At 57.5% G+C, this 20,133-nt stretch overlaps 2 protein-coding genes across 2 annotated transcripts; one reads left to right on the forward strand and one right to left on the reverse strand.

Moving 5' to 3' along the window:
• Positions 1 to 3,176: 3,176 nt before the first annotated feature.
• TTC31 (tetratricopeptide repeat domain 31) lies at positions 3,177 to 11,781 on the reverse strand. Its single transcript, XM_066574569.1, has 3 exons — positions 11,554 to 11,781; positions 4,170 to 4,348; positions 3,177 to 3,347 (listed from the first exon to the last, which is right to left on the reverse strand). Exons 1-3 carry the CDS (start codon positions 11,561 to 11,563, stop codon positions 3,192 to 3,194), a joined length of 345 nt encoding a protein of 114 aa, XP_066430666.1. The 5' UTR covers positions 11,564 to 11,781; the 3' UTR covers positions 3,177 to 3,191.
• On the forward strand, positions 11,589 to 19,465 carry LOC136573263 (NAD(+) hydrolase ApTIR-like). Its single transcript, XM_066574559.1, has 4 exons — positions 11,589 to 11,774; positions 13,431 to 13,676; positions 14,045 to 14,157; positions 19,444 to 19,465. The coding sequence occupies exons 1-4, from the start codon at positions 11,589 to 11,591 to the stop codon at positions 19,463 to 19,465; spliced, it is 567 nt and encodes a 188-aa protein (XP_066430656.1).
• Positions 19,466 to 20,133: the final 668 nt, after the last annotated feature.

Here is a 20,133-nt window from a genome sequence, read left to right on the forward strand (position 1 = left end):
GATATAAAGATGGTGCATAGGTCTCTCCGTATTCTACAGACGTGTGACCTATAGCATTAGGATGGTTAGTTGTTGGCTGATTTGGTGCCCATCATATCTTAGTGTTGGTAAACATTGAATTTAGAACCTCGTGATTGTTTTCCCCCCCGAGGTATACTATAGGGTGATGCTCATTGGTTACACTTGGAGCTCCCCATAGGAAACAATTAGTCCAAGGTGAGAATAATGTAGCCCACCCCTAGCTGGCCTGACGTTGGTCTGAGTGGCTTGATGATGCCACACAATAGACGTTAGAATAGTGACACAGTTGTCAGGCTATCCCAGCTAGGATCTCAGTGCTTAACCCCTTAGTGGCCAGGCCTGTTTGCGCCTTAATGACCAGGCCAAATTTTGCAAATCTGCCATGTGTCACTTTAACATGTCATAACTCCGTAAAGGTTCTGCGTATCCCAGCGATTCTGACATTGTTTTTTCGCCACATGTTGTACTTCATTTAGGCGGAAAAAAAAGACCGATAGAATTTGTGTTTATTTATTAAAAGCACCAAAATTGGGAAAATTTTGAAAAAAAGTGTCATTTTTTCACATTTCCAACTGCAATGTCTCAAATATGTGCAAACATAATATAGAAACTTTTACTAAGATAAATATTTCCACCCGTTTACTTTATTTTGGGCGCACATTTAACCATTTAGGAGACGTACAAAGTTAACATTAAAGACAGGACTTTTTTCTATAATACACATGAAAATGAGGATTTGCACCCCAAAAAGGATACCCCTGTTTGTCTCGTGCTCAGAAACATACCCATTGTGGCCCTAATCTTACGTCTGGATGCACAATGGGGCCCAAAATGAAAGGAGCAGCCGGTGGCTTTCAGAACAGACATTTTGCTTGAAGGAGATCTAGGCCCCATTGCCCACTTGTAGAGCCATTGAGTGACCAAAACGATGGAGAACCCCCACAAGTGACCCCATTTTGAAAAGTAGACCCCTTAACGAATTTATCTAGGGGTACGATGACTTTTTTGATTTCACAGTTTTTGAATGAATCTAAGCAAAGCAGAAGGAAAAAATTATGATTTTCATTTTTTTGGCAGTTGTATCAATTTAAAAACTGTTTTTTTTGTACAGTGTACGAAGGAATGAAGACGGTCGCCCCAGGGCAGAACTGAGTACATTCCAGGCCCCATTGCCCACTTGTACAGAAAAAAAATTGACTTCCTAAAAATATCCCCCCCCCCCCCACACACACACACACACCATTTTTGGCATTCCCTAAATATTAGATAAAAGTAATAATATAAACTGCGTTTTATGTCCAAAGACAGGGGTAATTACGGAGGCTGGTAGGGATGGGCACATGGGATGGGGTGTAAAAAGTGGCGTTCCGTGAGTCTCCGTAATCTCGCTGAGGTGCGGCGGTCTCACACAGCAGACGCTCAACAAGCTGCTCCTGGAACTGCAGGAAGGCGAACGTTCCCGGGGCTTCTTGTAAATTACGTATTACAGGTAGCGGTCTGAATAACGCCGGGCTCACGCAGCCGTAGGCAGAATCCTCTTGTGGAGGCCGTCAGCGGATCCCGGCTGTGAGCCCAGCTGTGACCCTGCGTACGGCTGCATAATGTACTGCGCATAACTGCCTACTCACACGGGCGGTCATGCGCAGTACACCGTTTTTTGTATATATTTCCCGTGCCGTCGCTTAGAGATGACCCGGGTACCCGCAGCCCGTACACAATGTGCTTGCATATGGGCTGCGAGTATATCCGCGGTCATAGAGCACAATGGGCTCTGGGTCACGGATATCCGCGGTAAAATATAACATGCTGTGTTCTGTTTCTGCGAGTGGATTACGTAATTCCGACCCGCTAATTGGGGGGAATCGTGTAATCCAATGCATGTGATTGATCCGTGGATTACCGCTGATAAAGCGCATGCAGAACCCGTAATTCCTCTCCGGTCATGTGTGACCGGCCTAATGTTAGATCGCTACTTTATCACGTGACCAGTAACCGCTCACCGCGGCCCCCGTGACATCTCCAGGCTCTCGGCTCAGTTTTGTAGCCAACACCAGGGAGATTTTAAATTACGCTGGCAATCCACAGCTTTTGCGCATGCGTCCGTCACTTTGGCGACGGGCCGTACGCCAAAGCTGGGGTAAGGTCCACGGATCAACATCCCACCAGGGAGCAAATCCGGGACCTTGGGTACGTAAGGTCATCCCCCCTTACGGATACGATCCGTAAAAGGAGATGAAACTAACTTTTTAAACTTTTTTTTTTTACTTTTTAAACTTTATATGATCCCCGTTATCCGATGGATACCGGTGATCATGTGACTGGGAACCGCATACAGCGGTCCCCAGTCATATCTCCCTGCATCGGCGCATGCGCAGAAGCCAGCGGAGGGTCCGGAGACTGCCCGAAGGACATGCAGGAAGTGGGGTGAGTATTTTCACCTTCCCTCATGGATCCAATCCTTTTTTTTACTTCACTTTTCCGCAATCGCCGTTATCCATTGGATCACCGCAATCCCTGCTGACATCTGCTGCCTCCCGGCTACCTACAGAATCTGGGAGCCAGGAGATTTTAAATCTCCCGGGCCGCCGGTCCTTCTGCACAAGCGGCTGACGTAATACCGCATGGCTCGCATGCGCAGAAGACCGGCTTCGGGGGCCCGGAGCATCGGGAGAGCTGGGAGCAGCGTGCCGGACCCGGGATCCGATCCAACTTTTATGCGATCGATTGGATAGCATTGATCGCATTGCTGGGGGGGGGGGGGGGAGAGGGGGGGGTCCCCCGCAGCCCGGGATGACAACTCCATGCTGTCGGCTACCTGTGGGCACCGACAGCATGGAGCTGTCACGTCCAGAGCCCACGGGGCTTTATTCTCTGTAGGACGCATGTTTTTACGTCCTCAGAGAATAAAGCCCACATTGGGAGGACGTAAAAAACACTATGGGCGGGTCGTTAAGGGGTTAAGAAAGGGAGCAATACCCCTAAAGCTCAATCTGCAGCTGCAGACAGTTCAAATCGCTTGTTACCAAAGCTAGCTAAGGTCTGGGTCAAACAATCATCACCATGTAGATCAGCTGTCTAAACTATCAGAACTGAGAGAGAACAGTTCACTTGTTAGGCTGATATATGGCCTTCTGCCCTGATGGTGGGTAGGTGGCTGCCACTACTGCATATCACCGGGGGAGGAGATACCAGAGTTCAGAAATAAGGAGGATACAGGAGGTATCAGCGGTATCTACAATTACCTTCTTCTTTAGCCTCTTCTTATCTGCCTTCTCCTTCTCCCTTTTCTCCTCTTTTAATAGTTCTTCCGCATTCTTATCTGCCTGCTGTAAGGAGAAATTCACATCCTTAGGACAACTCAACTACTCACCACCCTATCCCCCATCGGTACTGAGCTGGCCTCCACCGCCTCATCCCCCACCCCGAGCCAGCCTCCATCGCCCCATCCTACTCTCTCTCCTCCCCAACTGAACTGGCCCCTTCCCCAGTCGTCCCAACTGAGCTGGCCTCCACCACCTCGTTGCCCTGATCCGGCCCTCACCGTCTCCTCCCCCCCACCCCCTGCCACTTCTTCCTTCTCTACTGTGTTCTGGGGACTGGAGGTCCATGGTCCCATCAGTGGCTTGGCATATTTTCTAAAGACCTCTGCGCTTTTTTTTGCATCTCTTGGTGTGCTGCAGGCCTTCTCTTTGGATACTATCCCCCCCACCCCCGTCATCCCCACTGAGCCGGCCTCCTCCGCCTTCTCCACGCCATCGTCCCAACTGAGCTGGTCTCCACCTCCTGATTCCCCCCGAGCCAACCTCCAAGCCTCCACAGCTCCATCCCACTCTCCCACCCAACTGAACTTGCCTTTACCGCCTCATCCCCCCCCCCCCCCCCCTTCATCCCCAGTCGTCCCAGCTGAGCTGGCCTCCACCGCCTCTTTCCCCCCAGTCATCCTAACTGAACCGACCCTCACCGTCTCATCCCCCCCACCCCTGTCATCCCCACTGAGCCGGCCTCCTCCGCCTTCTCCCCCCCATCCCAACTAAGCCGCCCCCCCCCCCCTCCCCTCTTCATCCTAACTGAGCCGGCCTCCACCGCCTCACCCCACCACCACCACACAGTAACCCTCCCAGAGACTGTGCATTACTGCACCCGCTCACCTCGCTTGTTACATAATTGAAGGTAGGTAAATTATAATCTGGGGAGTAAAGGAAGGACGGGCGGAAGCCACAGTAGGTCCCGGACTTGGGTATCCCGTCCCAGAAGCCACAGTCCTTATCATCATCCTCATAATCGTCATTATAGTAATAATACTCATCAGGAAAACTGTCATCCGAATCTACAGGAAATATAAGGAGAGGTCAGTGATGGCGCCCCCTGCAGGAGGGCAGCCGGAGTACTAGTGTATTATATACAACACATCAAACAGCAGGGAGGGGACGCGTTCTGTAGTATACCCCACAGGTGATATGCCCTGGAGGGGACGCGTTCCGTAGTATACCCCCACGGGTGATATGCCCTGGAGGGGACGCGTTCCGTAGTATACCCCACGGGTGATATGCAGTGGAGGGGACACGTTCCGTAGTATACCCCACGGGTGATATGCAGTGGAGGGGACACGTTCCGTAGTATACCCCACGGGTGACATGCCCTGGAGGGGACACGTTCCGTAGTATACCCCACGGGTGACATGCCCTGGAGGGGACGCGTTCCGTAGTATACCCCCACGGGTGATATGCCCTGGAGGGGACGCGTTCCGTAGTATACCCCACGGGTGATATGCAGTGGAGGGGACACGTTCCGTAGTATACCCCACGGGTGACATGCCCTGGAGGGGACACGTTCCGTAGTATACCCCCACGGGTGATATGCCCTGGAGGGGACGCGTTCCGTAGTATACCCCACGGGTGATATGCAGTGGAGGGGACACGTTCCGTAGTATACCCCACGGGTGACATGCCATGGAGGGGACACGTTCCGCAGTATACCCCACGGGTGACATGCCATAAAGGCGACACGTTCCGTAGTATACCCCACGGGTGACATGCCCTGGAGGGGACGTGTTCCGTAGTATACCCCACGGGTGATATGCAGTGGAGGGGACACGTTCCGTAGTATACCCCACGGGTGACATGCCCTGGAGGGGACACGTTCCGTAGTATACCCCACGGGTGACATGCCCTGGAGGCGACACGTTCCGTAGTATACCCCACGGGTGACATGCCCTAAAGGCGACACGTTCCGTAGTATACCTCACGGGTGACATGCCCTGGAGGGGACGCGTTCCGCAGTATACCCCACGGGTGACATGCCCTGGAGGGGACACGTTCCGCAGTATACCCCACGGGTGACATGCCCTGGAGGGGACGCGTTCCGTAGTATACCCCACGGGTGACATGCCCTGGAGGGGACGCGTTCCGTAGTATACCCCACGGGTGACATGCCCTGGAGGGGACGCGTTCCGTAGTATACCCCACGCGTGACATGCCCTGGAGGGGACGCGTTCCGTAGTATACCCCACGCGTGACATGCCCTGGAGGGGACGCGTTCCGTAGTATACCCCACGGGTGACATGCCCTGGAGGGGACGCGTTCCGTAGTATACCCCACGGGTGACATGCCCTGGAGGGGACGCGTTCCGTAGTATACCCCACGCGTGACATGCCCTGGAGGGGACGCGTTCCGTAGTATACCCCACGCGTGACATGCCCTGGAGGGGACGCGTTCCGTAGTATACCCCACGCGTGACATGCCCTGGAGGGGACGCGTTCCGTAGTATACCCCACGGGTGACATGCCCTGGAGGGGACGCGTTCCGTAGTATACCCCACGCGTGACATGCCCTGGAGGGGACGCGTTCCGTAGTATACCCCACGCGTGACATGCCCTGGAGGGGACGCGTTCCGTAGTATACCCCACGCGTGACATGCCCTGGAGGGGACGCGTTCCGTAGTATACCCCACGCGTGACATGCCCTGGAGGGGACGCGTTCCGTAGTATACCCCACGCGTGACATGCCCTGGAGGGGACGCGTTCCGTAGTATACCCCACGCGTGACATGCCCTGGAGGGGACGCGTTCCGTAGTATACCCCACGCGTGACATGCCCTGGAGGGGACGCGTTCCGTAGTATACCCCACGCGTGACATGCCCTGGAGGGGACGCGTTCCGTAGTATACCCCACGCGTGACATGCCATAAAGGCGACACGTTCCGTAGTATACCCCACGGGTGACATGCCCTGGAGGGGACGCGTTCCGTAGTATGCCCCTCGGGTGACATGCCATGGAGGGGACGCGTTCCGTAGTATACCCCACGGGTGACATGCCCTGGAGGGGACGCGTTCCGCAGTATACCCCACGGGTGACATGCCCTGGAGGGGACGCGTTCCGCAGTATACTCCACGGGTGACATGCCGTGGAGGGGACACGTTCCGCAGTATACCCCACGGGTGACATGCCGTGGAGGGGACACGTTCCGCAGTATACCCCACGGGTGACATGCCCTGGAGGGGACGCGTTCTGCAGTATACCCCACGGGTGACATGCCCTGGAGGGGACGCGTTCCGCAGTATACCCCACGGGTGACATGCCCTGGAGGGGACGCGTTCCGCAGTATACCCCACGGGTGACATGCCCTGGAGGGGACGCGTTCCGCAGTATACCCCACGGGTGACATGCCCTGGAGGGGACGCGTTCCGCAGTATACCCCACGGGTGACATGCCCTGGAGGGGACGCGTTCCGCAGTATACCCCACGGGTGACATGCCCTGGAGGGGACGCGTTCCGCAGTATACCCCACGGGTGACATGCCCTGGAGGGGACGCGTTCCGCAGTATACCCCACGGGTGACATGCCGTGGTGAGGACACGTTCCGCAGTATACCCCACGGGTGATATGCAGTGGAGGGGACACGTTCCGCAGTATACCCCACGGGTGACATGCCCTGGAGGGGACGCGTTCCGCAGTATACCCCACGGGTGACATGCCCTGGAGGGGACGCGTTCCGCAGTATACCCCACGGGTGACATGCCCTGGAGGGGACGCGTTCCGCAGTATACCCCACGGGTGACATGCCGTGGTGAGGACACGTTCCGCAGTATACCCCACGGGTGACATGCCCTGGAGGGGACACGTTCCGGAGTATACCCCTCGGGTGACATGCCCTGGAGGGGACACGTTCCGGAGTATACCCCTCGGGTGACATGCCCTGGAGGGGACACGTTCCGCAGTATACCCCACGGGTGACATGCCATGGAGGGGACACGTTCCGGAGTATACCCCACGGGTGACATGCCCTGGAGGGGACACGTTCCGCAGTATACCCCACGGGTGACATGCCATGGAGGGGACACGTTCCGTAGTATACCCCACGGGTGACATGCCATGGAGGGGACACGTTCCGTAGTATACCCCACGGGTGATATGCAGTGGAGGGGACGCGTTCCGTAGTATACCCCACGGGTGATATGCAGTGGAGGGGACGCGTTCCGTAGTATACCCCACGGGTGACATGCCCTGGAGGGGACGCGTTCCGTAGTATACCCCACGGGTGACATGCCCTGGAGGGGACGCGTTCCGTAGTATACCCCACGGGTGACATGCCCTGGAGGGGACGCGTTCCGTAGTATACCCCACGGGTGACATGCCCTGGAGGGGACGCGTTCCGTAGTATACCCCACGGGTGACATGCCCTGGAGGGGACGCGTTCCGTAGTATACCCCACGGGTGACATGCCCTGGAGGGGACACGTTCCGTAGTATACCCCACGGGTGACATGCCCTGGAGGGGACACGTTCCGCAGTATACCCCACGGGTGACATGCCCTGGAGGGGACACGTTCCGCAGTATACCCCACGGGTGACATGCCCTGGAGGGGACACGTTCCGCAGTATACCCGTTCCGCAGTATACCCCACGGGTGACATGCCGTGGAGGGGACGCGTTCCGCAGTATACCCCACGGGTGACATGCCCTGGAGGGGACGCGTTCTGCAGTATACCCCACGGGTGACATGCCCTGGAGGGGACGCGTTCCGCAGTATACCCCACGGGTGACATGCCGTGGAGGGGACACGTTCCGCAGTATACCCCACGGGTGACATGCCGTGGAGGGGACACGTTCCGTAGTATACCCCACGGGTGATATGCAGTGGAGGGGACACGTTCCGCAGTATACCCCACGGGTGACATGCCCTGGAGGGGACGCGTTCCGCAGTATACCCCACGGGTGACATGCCCTGGAGGGGACGCGTTCCGCAGTATACCCCACGGGTGACATGCCGTGGTGAGGACACGTTCCGCAGTATACCCCACGGGTGACATGCCCTAGAGGGGACACGTTCCGGAGTATACCCCTCGGGTGACATGCCCTGGAGGGGACACGTTCCGGAGTATACCCCTCGGGTGACATGCCCTGGAGGGGACACGTTCCGGAGTAAACCCCTCGGGTGACATGCCCTGGAGGGGACACGTTCCGCAGTATACCCCACGGGTGACATGCCATGGAGGGGACACGTTCCGGAGTATACCCCACGGGTGACATGCCCTGGAGGGGACACGTTCCGCAGTATACCCCACGGGTGACATGCCATGGAGGGGACACGTTCCGTAGTATACCCCACGGGTGATATGCAGTGGAGGGGACGCGTTCCGTAGTATACCCCACGGGTGATATGCAGTGGAGGGGACGCGTTCCGTAGTATACCCCACGGGTGACATGCCCTGGAGGGGACGCGTTCCGTAGTATACCCCACGGGTGACATGCCCTGGAGGGGACGCGTTCCGTAGTATACCCCACGGGTGACATGCCCTGGAGGGGACGCGTTCCGTAGTATACCCCACGGGTGACATGCCCTGGAGGGGACGCGTTCCGTAGTATACCCCACGGGTGACATGCCCTGGAGGGGACGCGTTCCGTAGTATACCCCACGGGTGACATGCCCTGGAGGGGACGCGTTCCGTAGTATACCCCACGGGTGACATGCCCTGGAGGGGACGCGTTCCGTAGTATACCCCACGGGTGACATGCCCTGGAGGGGACACGTTCCGTAGTATACCCCACGGGTGACATGCCCTGGAGGGGACACGTTCCGCAGTATACCCCACGGGTGACATGCCCTGGAGGGGACACGTTCCGCAGTATACCCCACGGGTGACATGCCCTGGAGGGGACACGTTCCGCAGTATACCCGTTCCGCAGTATACCCCACGGGTGACATGCCGTGGAGGGGACACGTTCCGCAGTATACCCCACGGGTGACATGCCCTGGAGGGGACGCGTTCCGCAGTATACCCCACGGGTGACATGCCCTGGAGGGGACGCGTTCCGCAGTATACCCCACGGGTGACATGCCCTGGAGGGGACGCGTTCCGCAGTATACCCCACGGGTGACATGCCGTGGAGGGGACGCGTTCCGCAGTATACCCCACGGGTGACATGCCGTGGAGGGGACACGTTCCGCAGTATACCCCACGGGTGACATGCCGTGGAGGGGACACGTTCCGTAGTATACCCCACGGGTGATATGCAGTGGAGGGGACGCGTTCCGCAGTATACCCCACGGGTGACATGCCCTGGAGGGGACGCGTTCCGCAGTATACCCCACGGGTGACATGCCCTGGAGGGGACGCGTTCCGTAGTATACCCCACGGGTGACATGCCCTGGAGGGGACGCGTTCCGCAGTATACCCCTCGGGTGACATGCCCTGGAGGGGACGCGTTCCGCAGTATACCCCTCGGGTGACATGCCCTGGAGGGGACACGTTCCGCAGTATACCCCTCGGGTGACATGCCCTGGAGGGGACACGTTCCGCAGTATACCCCTCGGGTGACATGCCCTGGAGGGGACACGTTCCGCAGTATACCCCACGGGTGACATGCCCTGGAGGGGACACGTTCCGCAGTATACCCCACGGGTGACATGCCCTGGAGGGGACACGTTCCGCAGTATACCCCACGGGTGACATGCCCTGGAGGGGACGCGTTCCGCAGTATACCCCACGGGTGACATGCCCTGGAGGGGACGCGTTCCGCAGTATTCCCCACGGGTGACATGCCCTGGAGGGGACACGTTCCGCAGTATGCCCCTCGGGTGACATGCCCTGGAGGGGACACGTTCCGCAGTATGCCCCTCGGGTGACATGCACTGGAGGGGACACGTTTTGCAGTATGCCCCTCGGGTGACATGCCCTGGAGGGGACACGTTCCGCAGTATGCCCCTCGGGTGACATGCCCTGGAGGGGACACGTTCCGTAGTATACCCCACGGGTGATATGCAGTGGAGGGGACACGTTCCGTAGTATACCCCACAGATGCCATGGAGGGGACACGTTCCGTAGTATACCCCACGGGTGACATGCCATGGAGGGGACGCGTTCCGTAGTATACCCCACGGGTGACATGCCCTGGAGGGGACGTGTTCCGTAGTATACCCCACGGGTGAAATGCCCTGGAGGGGACGCGTTCCGTAGTATACCCCACGGGTGACATGCCCTGGAGGGGACGCGTTCCGTAGTATACCCCACGAGTGACATGCCCTGGAGGGGACGCGTTCCGTAGTTTACCCCACGGGTGACATGCCCTGGAGGGGACGCGTTCCGTAGTATACCCCACGGGTGACATGCCCTGGAGGGGACGCGTTCCGTAGTATACCCCACGGGTGACATGCCCTGGAGGGGACGCGTTCCGTAGTATACCCCACGGGTGACATGCCCTGGAGGGGACGCGTTCCGTAGTATACCCCACGGGTGACATGCCCGGGAGGGGACGCGTTCCGTAGTATACCCCACGGGTCACATGCCCGGGAGGGGACGCGTTCCGCAGTATACCCCACGGGTGACATGCATTGGAGGGGACGCCTTCCGTAGTATACCCCACGGGTGACATGCATTGGAGGGGACGCCTTCCGTAGTATACCCCATGGGTGACATGCATTGGAGGGGACGCCTTCCGTAGTATACCCCACAGGTGACATGCCTGGGAGGGGACGCGTTCCGCAGTATACCCCACAGGGAGGAGACCTTCCCGGGGCCGCTGCACTCCCACCTCTCCCCGCTGTATTGAGGTGCCAGGGTAACACCAGACCGGCAGGGCCATAAGAGCGCTCACACCTGGGCCTGCACACGGCACATGATGGCAGCCTCGGCTGCCCCCGTTGGTTCCAGCATAACAGGTGACACCCACCCCATAGCTGTGGCCCCCCGCCTAGGGCCCCTTCACTCCGAGTTGATTTGCAGCCCCCTGTTGTGTGTACTCAGAGGCGTGGTGCGGATACCATCACGGTGTGGCGCCCCCCACTGACGTACAACCTCTCACATTCATCCTCCGTACGAGGAGCTGAGAAGGAAGCTGCCGAGAAGACCTAATATACTGATGGGGGAAAGTGGGCGGAGACAGTGCTGGCCATGTGATCAACAACATCCAATGAAAGCTGTGTGCACCCATATACAAAAGTCAGTCCTCTCCCGCCCACTGCCGGGTAGCTCAAAACCGCCCCCTCTGCTATCTGCCGGTGTCCCGGCACTTTACACCCGCTAACGGATCACTCACCCTCCTCCATGCTTCCGGCTCACATCGCAGTCTCCATGCTTCCCTCTGCCCGCTACTTCCGGTTTTCCCACCCCCTGACTTCTGATTGGTTAGCAAAAGAGCCGAGAGGCGCAGTCAAGACATATACAGCAAGCTCCGCCTATACACCCGACGTCACTGCCTATTCCAGAGGAGCCGCGCGGATAGGGGCGGGGCGAAGAAAGCTGTACGGCGCTCGAATGGTGTGCATCTGCGGAGCAACATAGATATATGCTCGCCGCTGAAGAGGCGGGGCGGAGAGAGAGCTGTGCACCGAGTCGGCATTAACAACCAATCAGGTTGAATCAGGGAACCCAAGCAACCAATCAGGTTGAACCAGGGAACCCAAACAACCAATCAGATTGAATCAGAATCAATGAGGTTGCTGGAATTGCTCCATAGTGCTGAACTTGAGTGTAGAATAGATATATGCGTGCACTGATGATGGAGCAGGGCAAAGAAAGCATTACTCCGCTGAGGAGGCGGGGCGGAGAGAGCTGTGCGCCGCTGAGCAGGAGGGGCGGAGAGAGCTGTGCGCCGCTGAGGAGGCGGGGCGGAGAGAGCTGTGCGCCGCTGAGCAGGAGGGGCGGAGAGAGCTGTGCGCCGCTGAGGAGGCGGGGCGGAGAGAGCTGTGCGCCGCTGAGGAGGCGGGGCGGAGAGAGCTGTGCGCCGCTAAGGAGGAGGGGCGGAGAGAGCTGTGCGCCGCTAAGGAGGCGGGGCGGAGAGAGCTGTGCGCCGCTGAGGAGGGCGGAGAGAGCTGTGCGCCGCTGAGGAGGGCGGAGAGAGCTGTGCGCCGCTAAGGAGGAGGGGACGGAGAGAGCTGTGCGCCGCTAAGGAGGAGGGGACGGAGAGAGCTGTGCGCCGCTAAGGAGGAGGGGTGGAGAGAGCTGTGCGCCGCTGAGAAGGAGGGGCGGAGAGAGCTGTGCGCCGCTGAGCAGGAGGGGACGGAGAGAGCTGTGCGCCGCTGAGCAGGAGGGGACGGAGAGAGCTGTGCGCCGCTAAGGAGGAGGGGTGGAGAGAGCTGTGCGCCGCTGAGAAGGAGGGGCGGAGAGAGCTGTGCGCCGCTGAGCAGGAGGGGGCGGAGAGAGCTGTGCGCCGCTGAGCAGGAGGGGCGGAGAGAGCTGTGCGCCGCTGAGGAGGAGGGGCGGAGAGAGCTGTGCGCCGCTGAGGAGTCGGGGCGGAGAGAGCTGTGCGCCGCTGAGGAGGCGGAGAGAGCTGTGCGCCGCTGAGGAGGCGGTCCGGAGAGAGCTGTGCGCCGCTAAGGAGGCGGGGCGGAGAGAGCTGTGCGCCGCTGAGGAGGGCGGAGAGAGCTGTGCGCCGCTAAGGAGGAGGGGCGGAGAGAGCTGTGCGCCGCTAAGGAGGCGGGGCGGAGAGAGCTGTGCGCCGAGGAGGCGGGGCGGAGAGAGCTGTGCGCCGCTAAGGAGGAGGGGACGGAGAGAGCTGTGCGCCGCTGAGCAGGAGCAGGAGGGGACGGAGAGAGCTGTGCGCCGCTAAGGAGGAGGGGTGGAGAGAGCTGTGCGCCGCTGAGCAGGAGGGGGCGGAGAGAGCTGTGCGCCGCTGAGCAGGAGGGGGCGGAGAGAGCTGTGCGCCGCTGAGCAGGAGGGGGCGGAGAGAGCTGTGCGCCGCTGAGGAGGAGGGGCGGAGAGAGCTGTGCGCCGCTGAGGAGGAGGGGCGGAGAGAGCTGTGCGCCGCTGAGGAGGCGGAGAGAGCTGTGCGCCGCTGAGGAGGCGGGCCGGAGAGAGCTGTGCGCCCCTGAGGAGGCGGGCCGGAGAGAGCTGTGCGCCCCTGAGCAGGAGGGGCGGAGAGAGCTGTGCGCCCCTGAGCAGGAGGGGCGGAGAGAGCTGTGCGCCCCTGAGCAGGAGGGGCGGAGAGAGCTGTGCGCCCCTGAGGAGGCGGGGCGGAGAGAGCTGTGCGCCGCTGAGGAGACGGGGCGGAGAGAGCTGTGCGCCGCTGAGGAGGATGGGCGGAGAGAGCTGTGCGCCGCTGAGGAGGAGGGGCGGAGAGAGCTGTGTGCCGCTGAGGAGGAGGGGCGGAGAGAGCTGTGCGCCGCTGAGGAGGAGGGGCGGAGAGAGCTGTGCGCCGCTGAGGAGGAGGGGCGGAGAGCTGTGCGCCGCTGAGGAGGCGGGGTGAGCTGTGCGCCGCTGAGGAGGCGGGGTGAGCTGTGCGCCGCTGAGGAGGAGGGGCGGAGAGAGCTGTGTGCCGCTGAGGAGGCGGGGCGGAGAGAGCTGTGCGCCGCTGAGGAGGCGGGGCGGAGAGAGCTGTGCGCCGCTGAGGAGGCGGGGCGGAGATAGCTGTGCGCCGCTGAGGAGGCGGGGCGGAGATAGCTGTGCGCCGCTGAGGAGGCGGGGCGGAGATAGCTGTGCGCCGCTGAGGAGGAGGGGCGGAGAGCTGTGCGTCGCTGAGGAGGAGGGGCGAAGAGCTGTGCGTCGCTGCGGAGGCGGGGCGGAGAGAGCTGTGCACCGCTGAGGAGAAGGGGCGGAGAGAGGTGTGCGCCGCTGAGCAGGAGGGGCGGAGAGAGCTGTGCGCCCCTGAGGAGGAGGGGCGGAGAGAGCTGTGCGCCACTGAGGAGAAGGGGCGGAGAGAGTTGTGCGCCGCTGAGGAGGCGGGGCGGAGAGAGCTGTGCGCCGCTGAGGAGGAGGGGCGGAGAGAGCTGTGCGCCGCTGAGGAGGAGGGGCGGAGAGAGCTGTGCGCCGCTGAGAAGGGGCGGAGAGAGCTGTGCGCCACTGAGGAGGCGGGGCGGAGAGAGCTGTGCGCCGCTGAGGAGGAGGGGCGGAGAGAGCTGTGCATCGCTGAGGAGGAGGGGCGGAGAGAGCTGTGCGCCGCTGAGGAGGCAGGGCGAAGAGAGCTGTGCGCCGCTGAGGAGGCAGGGCGAAGAGAGCTGTGCGCCACCGAGGAGGCGGAGAGAGCTGTGCGCCGCCGAGGAGGCGGAGAGAGCTGTGCGCCGCCGAGGAGGCGGAGAGAGCTGTGCGCCGCTGAGGAGGAGGGGCGGAGAGAGCTGTGCGCCGCTGAGGAGGAGGGGCGGAGAGAGCTGTGCGCCGCTGAGGAGGCGGGGCGGAGAGAGCTGTGTGCCGCTGAGGAGGCGGGGCGGAGAGAGCTGTGTGCCGCTGAGGAGGCGGGGCGGAGAGAGCTGTGCGCCGCTGAGGAGGCGGGGCGGAGAGAGCTGTGCGCCGCTGAGGAGGCGGTCCGGAGAGAGCTGTGCGCCGCTAAGGAGGCGGGGCGGAGAGAGCTGTGCGTCGCTAAGGAGGCGGGGCGGAGAGAGCTGTGCGCCGCTGAAGATGGCGGGGCAGAAAGAGCTGTGCGCCGCTGAGTAGGCGGGATGGCAAGACCTGTGCGCCGCTGAGGAGGCGGGGCAGTAGAGTGATACACGTGCATCCTCCAGGGGGAAGTAGATAGTGATACAAGTACATCCTCCGGAGAGCAGTATAGAGTGCTACACGTACATCCTCCGGGGACAGTAGAGAGTGCTACACGTATATCCTCCGGGGGCAGTATAGAGTGATACACGTACATCGTCCCGGGGGCAGTAGAGAGTGATACACGTACATCGTCGCGGGGGCAGTAGAGAGTGATACACGTACATCCTCTGGGAGGCAGTAGAGAGTGATACACGTACATCGTCCCGGGGGCAGTAGAGAGTGATACACGTACATCCTCCGGGGACAGTAGAGAGTGCTACACGTATATCCTCCGGGGGCAGTATAGAGTGATACACGTACATCCCCTGGGAGGCAGTAGAGAGTGATACACGTACATCCTCTGGGAGGCAGTAGAGAGTGATACACGTACATCTTCTGGGAGGCAGTAGAGAGTGATACACGTACATCCTCTGGGAGGCAGTAGAGAGTAATACACGTACATCCTCTGGGAGGCAGTAGAGAGTAATACACGTACATCCTCTGGGAGGCAGTAGAGAGTGATACACTACATCCTCTGGGAGGCAGTAGAGAGTGATACACGTACATTGTCCCGGGGGCAGTAGAGAGTAATACACGTACATCGTCGCGGGGGCAGTAGAGAGTGATACACGTACATCCTCTGGGAGGCAGTAGAGAGTGATACACGTACATCGTCCCGGGGGCAGTAGAGAGTGATACCCGTACATCCTCTGGGAGGCAGTAGAGAGTGATACCCGTACATCCTCTGGGAGGCAGTAGAGAGTGATACAGGTACATCATCCCGGGGGCAGTGGAGAGTGATACACGTACATCCTCTGGGGGCAGTAGAAAGTGATACACGTACATCGTCCCGGGGCAGTAGAGAGTGATACACGTACATCGTCCCGGGGGCAGTAGAGAGTGATACACGTACATCCTCTGGGAGGCAGTAGAGAGTGATACATGTACATCCTCTGGGAGGCAGTAGAGAGTGATACACGTACATCGTCCCGGGGGCAGTAGAGAGTGATACACGTACATCGTCCCGGGGGCAGTAGAGAGTGATACACGTACATCCTCTGGGAGGCAGTAGAGAGTGATACACGTACATCCTCTGGGAGGCAGTAGAGAGTGATACACGTACATCCTCTGGGAGGCAGTAGAGAGTGATACACATACATCGTCCCGGGGGCAGTAGAGGGTGATACACGTACATCCTCTGGGAGGCAGTAGAGAGTGATACACGTACATCCTCTGGGAGGCAGTAGAGAGTGATACACGTACATCCTCTGGGAGGCAGTAGAGAGTGATACACATACATCGTCCCGGGGGCAGTAGAGGGTGATACACGTAAATCCTCCAGGGGGCAGTATAGAATGATACACTTACATCCTCCAGGGGGCAGTGGAGAGTGGTACATGTACATCTTCTGGGGGCAGTAGAGAGTGATACACGTACATCCTCTGGGAGGCAGTAGAGAGTGATACACGTACATCCTCTGGGAGGCAGTAGAGAGTGATACACGTACATCGTCCCGGGGCAGTAGAGGGTGATACACGTAAATCCTCCAGGGGGCAGTATAGAATGATACACTTACATCCTCCAGGGGGCAGTGGAGAGTGATACATGTACATCCTCTGGGGGCAGTAGAGAGTGTTATTGGACCACACAGGTACCGATCTGATGACCTCGTTGCCAGGTGCCAAGTTGGTAGATATGGAAGCCCGTGATGAGAAGATTTGCTAGCAATTATCCATCAATAACATGAAATCACTCCATGTTATGTCAAGACACTTCTCCATGAGAACTCAATGAATTCTTCTTTATTATCAACATTACCAACTCTTATACAGGAAGAAGGCGGCGGATTCAAGAGTTACTTGGTACAAAGATTAGTGTTACATAGGTGACAAAGCTGATTGATCATAAGGCTTATTGACATCTACCAAATAGTCTCAAAGCTCTTAAGGCTCATCTAGACATGGAAATTACTGCAGTCAGGATATTGCTGTTGAATTAGACAATAGTTCTGCTATAGTTGTGTGTCTTCTCTGTTAACATAGCTCAGCCTTATTTAATTTGTCTGTTGACTTCTTATCTTACAATCCTAGTTCCCGGCACTACAAAGCATAGGTTTAAAGGGGTTGTCTCGTGAAAGCAAGTGGGGTTATACACTTCTGTATGGCTCCGTCTAATTTCGCTGGCTTCTTGCTTTTTTAGACGCGCTTGCGCTGTGCGGTCTTCTGCCTGGTGAATGGGGCCGCTCGTGCCGGAGAGCTGGTCACCACATCGTCATTGTAGCTCCGCCTCCGTCACGTGGTGCCGATCAGCCAATGAGGTGGCTGTATCGGCAGTCGAACGCGGAAGACAGAAGAAGAAACTCCACGGTACACCGTGGGAGAAGACCCGCGGTGCACCGTGGGAGAAGACCCGCGGCGCCATCTTTAAAAGAAGAAGCTGCAGAACGCTGATGCAGGTAAGTGCAATGTGCTTGTTAAAAACTAACACATGCTTTCTTTTTCACAGGGCAGAATGCAGGGGGCCATTTAAAAAAAAAACAAAAACGCTTTCGCTGCGAGACAACCCCTTTAAGTCTATTTAAGGGTCAATAATCCAATACAAGGTAAGAAACATACACTTACTGCATTCTGAAACTTAACCCTTTATATTCCATGACATTTCCCCCTTTTGTTTCTTATCTTGTCCCAGAACAACAGTAAACATTTGAAGTCCTTCAGTCCATCCTAGTGATGTCTGCCAGCCTTTATATTACATTTCACTATTGTTCTGACCAATACAAGAATGATCATAGCCGGCTGAACATAAGAGCTGGGCATACATACCAAACATAAGAGCTGGGCATACATACCATTCTGTGCTGGGCATACATACCAAACATAAGAGCTGGGCATACATACCAAACATAAAAGCTGGGCATACATACCATTCTGTGCTGGGCATACATACCAAACATAAGAGCTGGGCATACATACCATTCTGTGCCATCATAGTGGGTATCACCTTCTCAGCAGATTTGGCCAATATGCGGCGTATACAAGATACTACACAACAACCTACTACTACAAAAGCAATTACTATAATAGTCAAAGTGGTAAGAAGAGACGTGACCCAAGCACTCCATTGTCCACAAATGTCCTCCAACCGTGATGGAAATGCATCATAAACACCAATAACAATAGATAGACTTAGTAGTCCGTGCAAAGCTTTAGTCACTGATCCCCCCGGAGCCGTGTTGTTGGGGATGTGGGTGCAGCATGAATCCCCAATCATCTTGCAGACTCCTCCTTTCTCTGCTAGGAACATGTCCAGAGCAAGAAGGTTCTGGAAGGCCATAGAGGATGTTGGGCCTAGTTGTTCCTCTAGTCCTTGTATGGCATCTCTGGGGTCGTTACAAATCTCTGCATTACATGATCCACTTGGTAGATTACATGGCAGTCCAGGCAGAGATTGTCTATGTCCTGGTGGGGGGGGGGGGGGGGGTGATTGTGTGTCCTGTCCACCCAGCTGTGAACAGCTGAAAGGGGAGGAGCACCTTTGTAGGTGCGCACTTACCTTTCCATAATCTGGGCAGGGTCGCACGCATCCTACTATCACCTTAAATCCACCAGACATCCTGCAATGGAGGTAACATATGTTCACATTGAACCTGTAATAGCTGAGGAAAGTATAGGCCTAGACAAGGGGCCAAACAGAATGTCATAAGGACTGAGACCTGTCTGTTTGGTGGGCGTGTGTCTTATTGACAAGAGAGACAAGGGAAGACACTCAGGCCGAGGTCTATTCAAATCGGTCATTGCTTTCACAATGTTTTATCTAGTCCCATTCAGCCTCTCTACTGCCCCACTGGTTTGAGGATGGTAGGGTGTGTGGAATGCCTGTTCTATGCCTAACATCCCTGCCATCTCACTAAAGGGAGCCCCACGGTCACTCAATGGTTTCTGGGACACCAAACCTACAGACCACTTCAGAAAGAAGCTTTTTGGCTGTATTTTTGGCATTAGCCGCAGAAACGGGGTAAATCTCCAGCCAGAGAAGAGAGCAATACATACAAGGACAGATTTAAGGAAGTTGTATGTAGTCAATCTGCAACCTCTGGAAGGGGTACAAGGGCCTAGGAGTGTGTTTAGAAGGGGTTTTCACAGTCCTACCTGGGTTGGACAGTGCACAAGTCATACACCCCTGAGTATAAGAGACAGCAACTACAGAGAAACCGGGCGCAGACCAATACCTGGAAACAAGATCACACATTACAATTTTAGAGGCATGCGTGAGGTCATGTGTTATGGAGGCTAGCACTGGAAACAAGGCTCTTGGAAGACAAGGCTTCCCGTGAAGTGTCCACATGTCACTGCAATCTGAAGTGGCTCCTTTTGCTTACCAACCCGACACTTCATGGGAAGAGACTTGTGTCTGAAAAGACAAAAGAAGATGCTGTCAGACATTTAGCGACGGTGACATGTCGTCTTCTTCTTGGCAGGTGGCCAGAACTGTCCGTGTGAGGGGCAGCAGGGCTGCATCTTTGGTTGCTTGGTCTGCCAAGACATATCTCGAGTCCGTGTAAATGTTAGCTGTCCTGTGCCAGCGTACAGGCATGTGTAAGGGCCTGCACTTCAGCTTGGTGGGCTGAGACGTGTGCAAGTAATGACTGTTGATGAAGGACAGGGGTCTGTGTGGTGACCGCATAGTCAGTGTGGAATTGTCCATCTACAGCATATCTGGAGCCATCAACGAACAAGGTTAAATCGGGACTAAGTAGTGGAGTGTCCTTGATGGAATCAAAACCAGAAGTTTCCATCTGCATGAGCGGGGCGCAGTCGTGAGATTCTTCTGGAGTCACTTGGTCAGTGTCATCTCGTTCCGGTAAGAGAGTAGCAGGATTCAAAGTCTGACAGCGGGTGATGGTGACGTTGGCAAGCATCAGGAGGGCACATTGGAATCTCAGGCAACGGGCTGCAGACAAGTACTTGGGCAGAACCTGTGTTAGAATGGCAGAGATATCATGTGGTGCTAACAGTTGTATCTCATGATCCAGAACTAGGTCCGCTGACTTGTCCAACATCCTGGAGACCTGCCGCTACTGCTCGTAGACAGGAAGGTGATCGTCAGACGATGGGGTCTAACTTGCTGGAGTAATAGGCTACGGATCGTTGGTGCCCTCCGTGCTGCT

This window comes from Eleutherodactylus coqui, chromosome 7 (assembly GCF_035609145.1).
Source record: "Eleutherodactylus coqui strain aEleCoq1 chromosome 7, aEleCoq1.hap1, whole genome shotgun sequence".
NCBI lineage: Eukaryota > Metazoa > Chordata > Amphibia > Anura > Eleutherodactylidae > Eleutherodactylus > Eleutherodactylus coqui.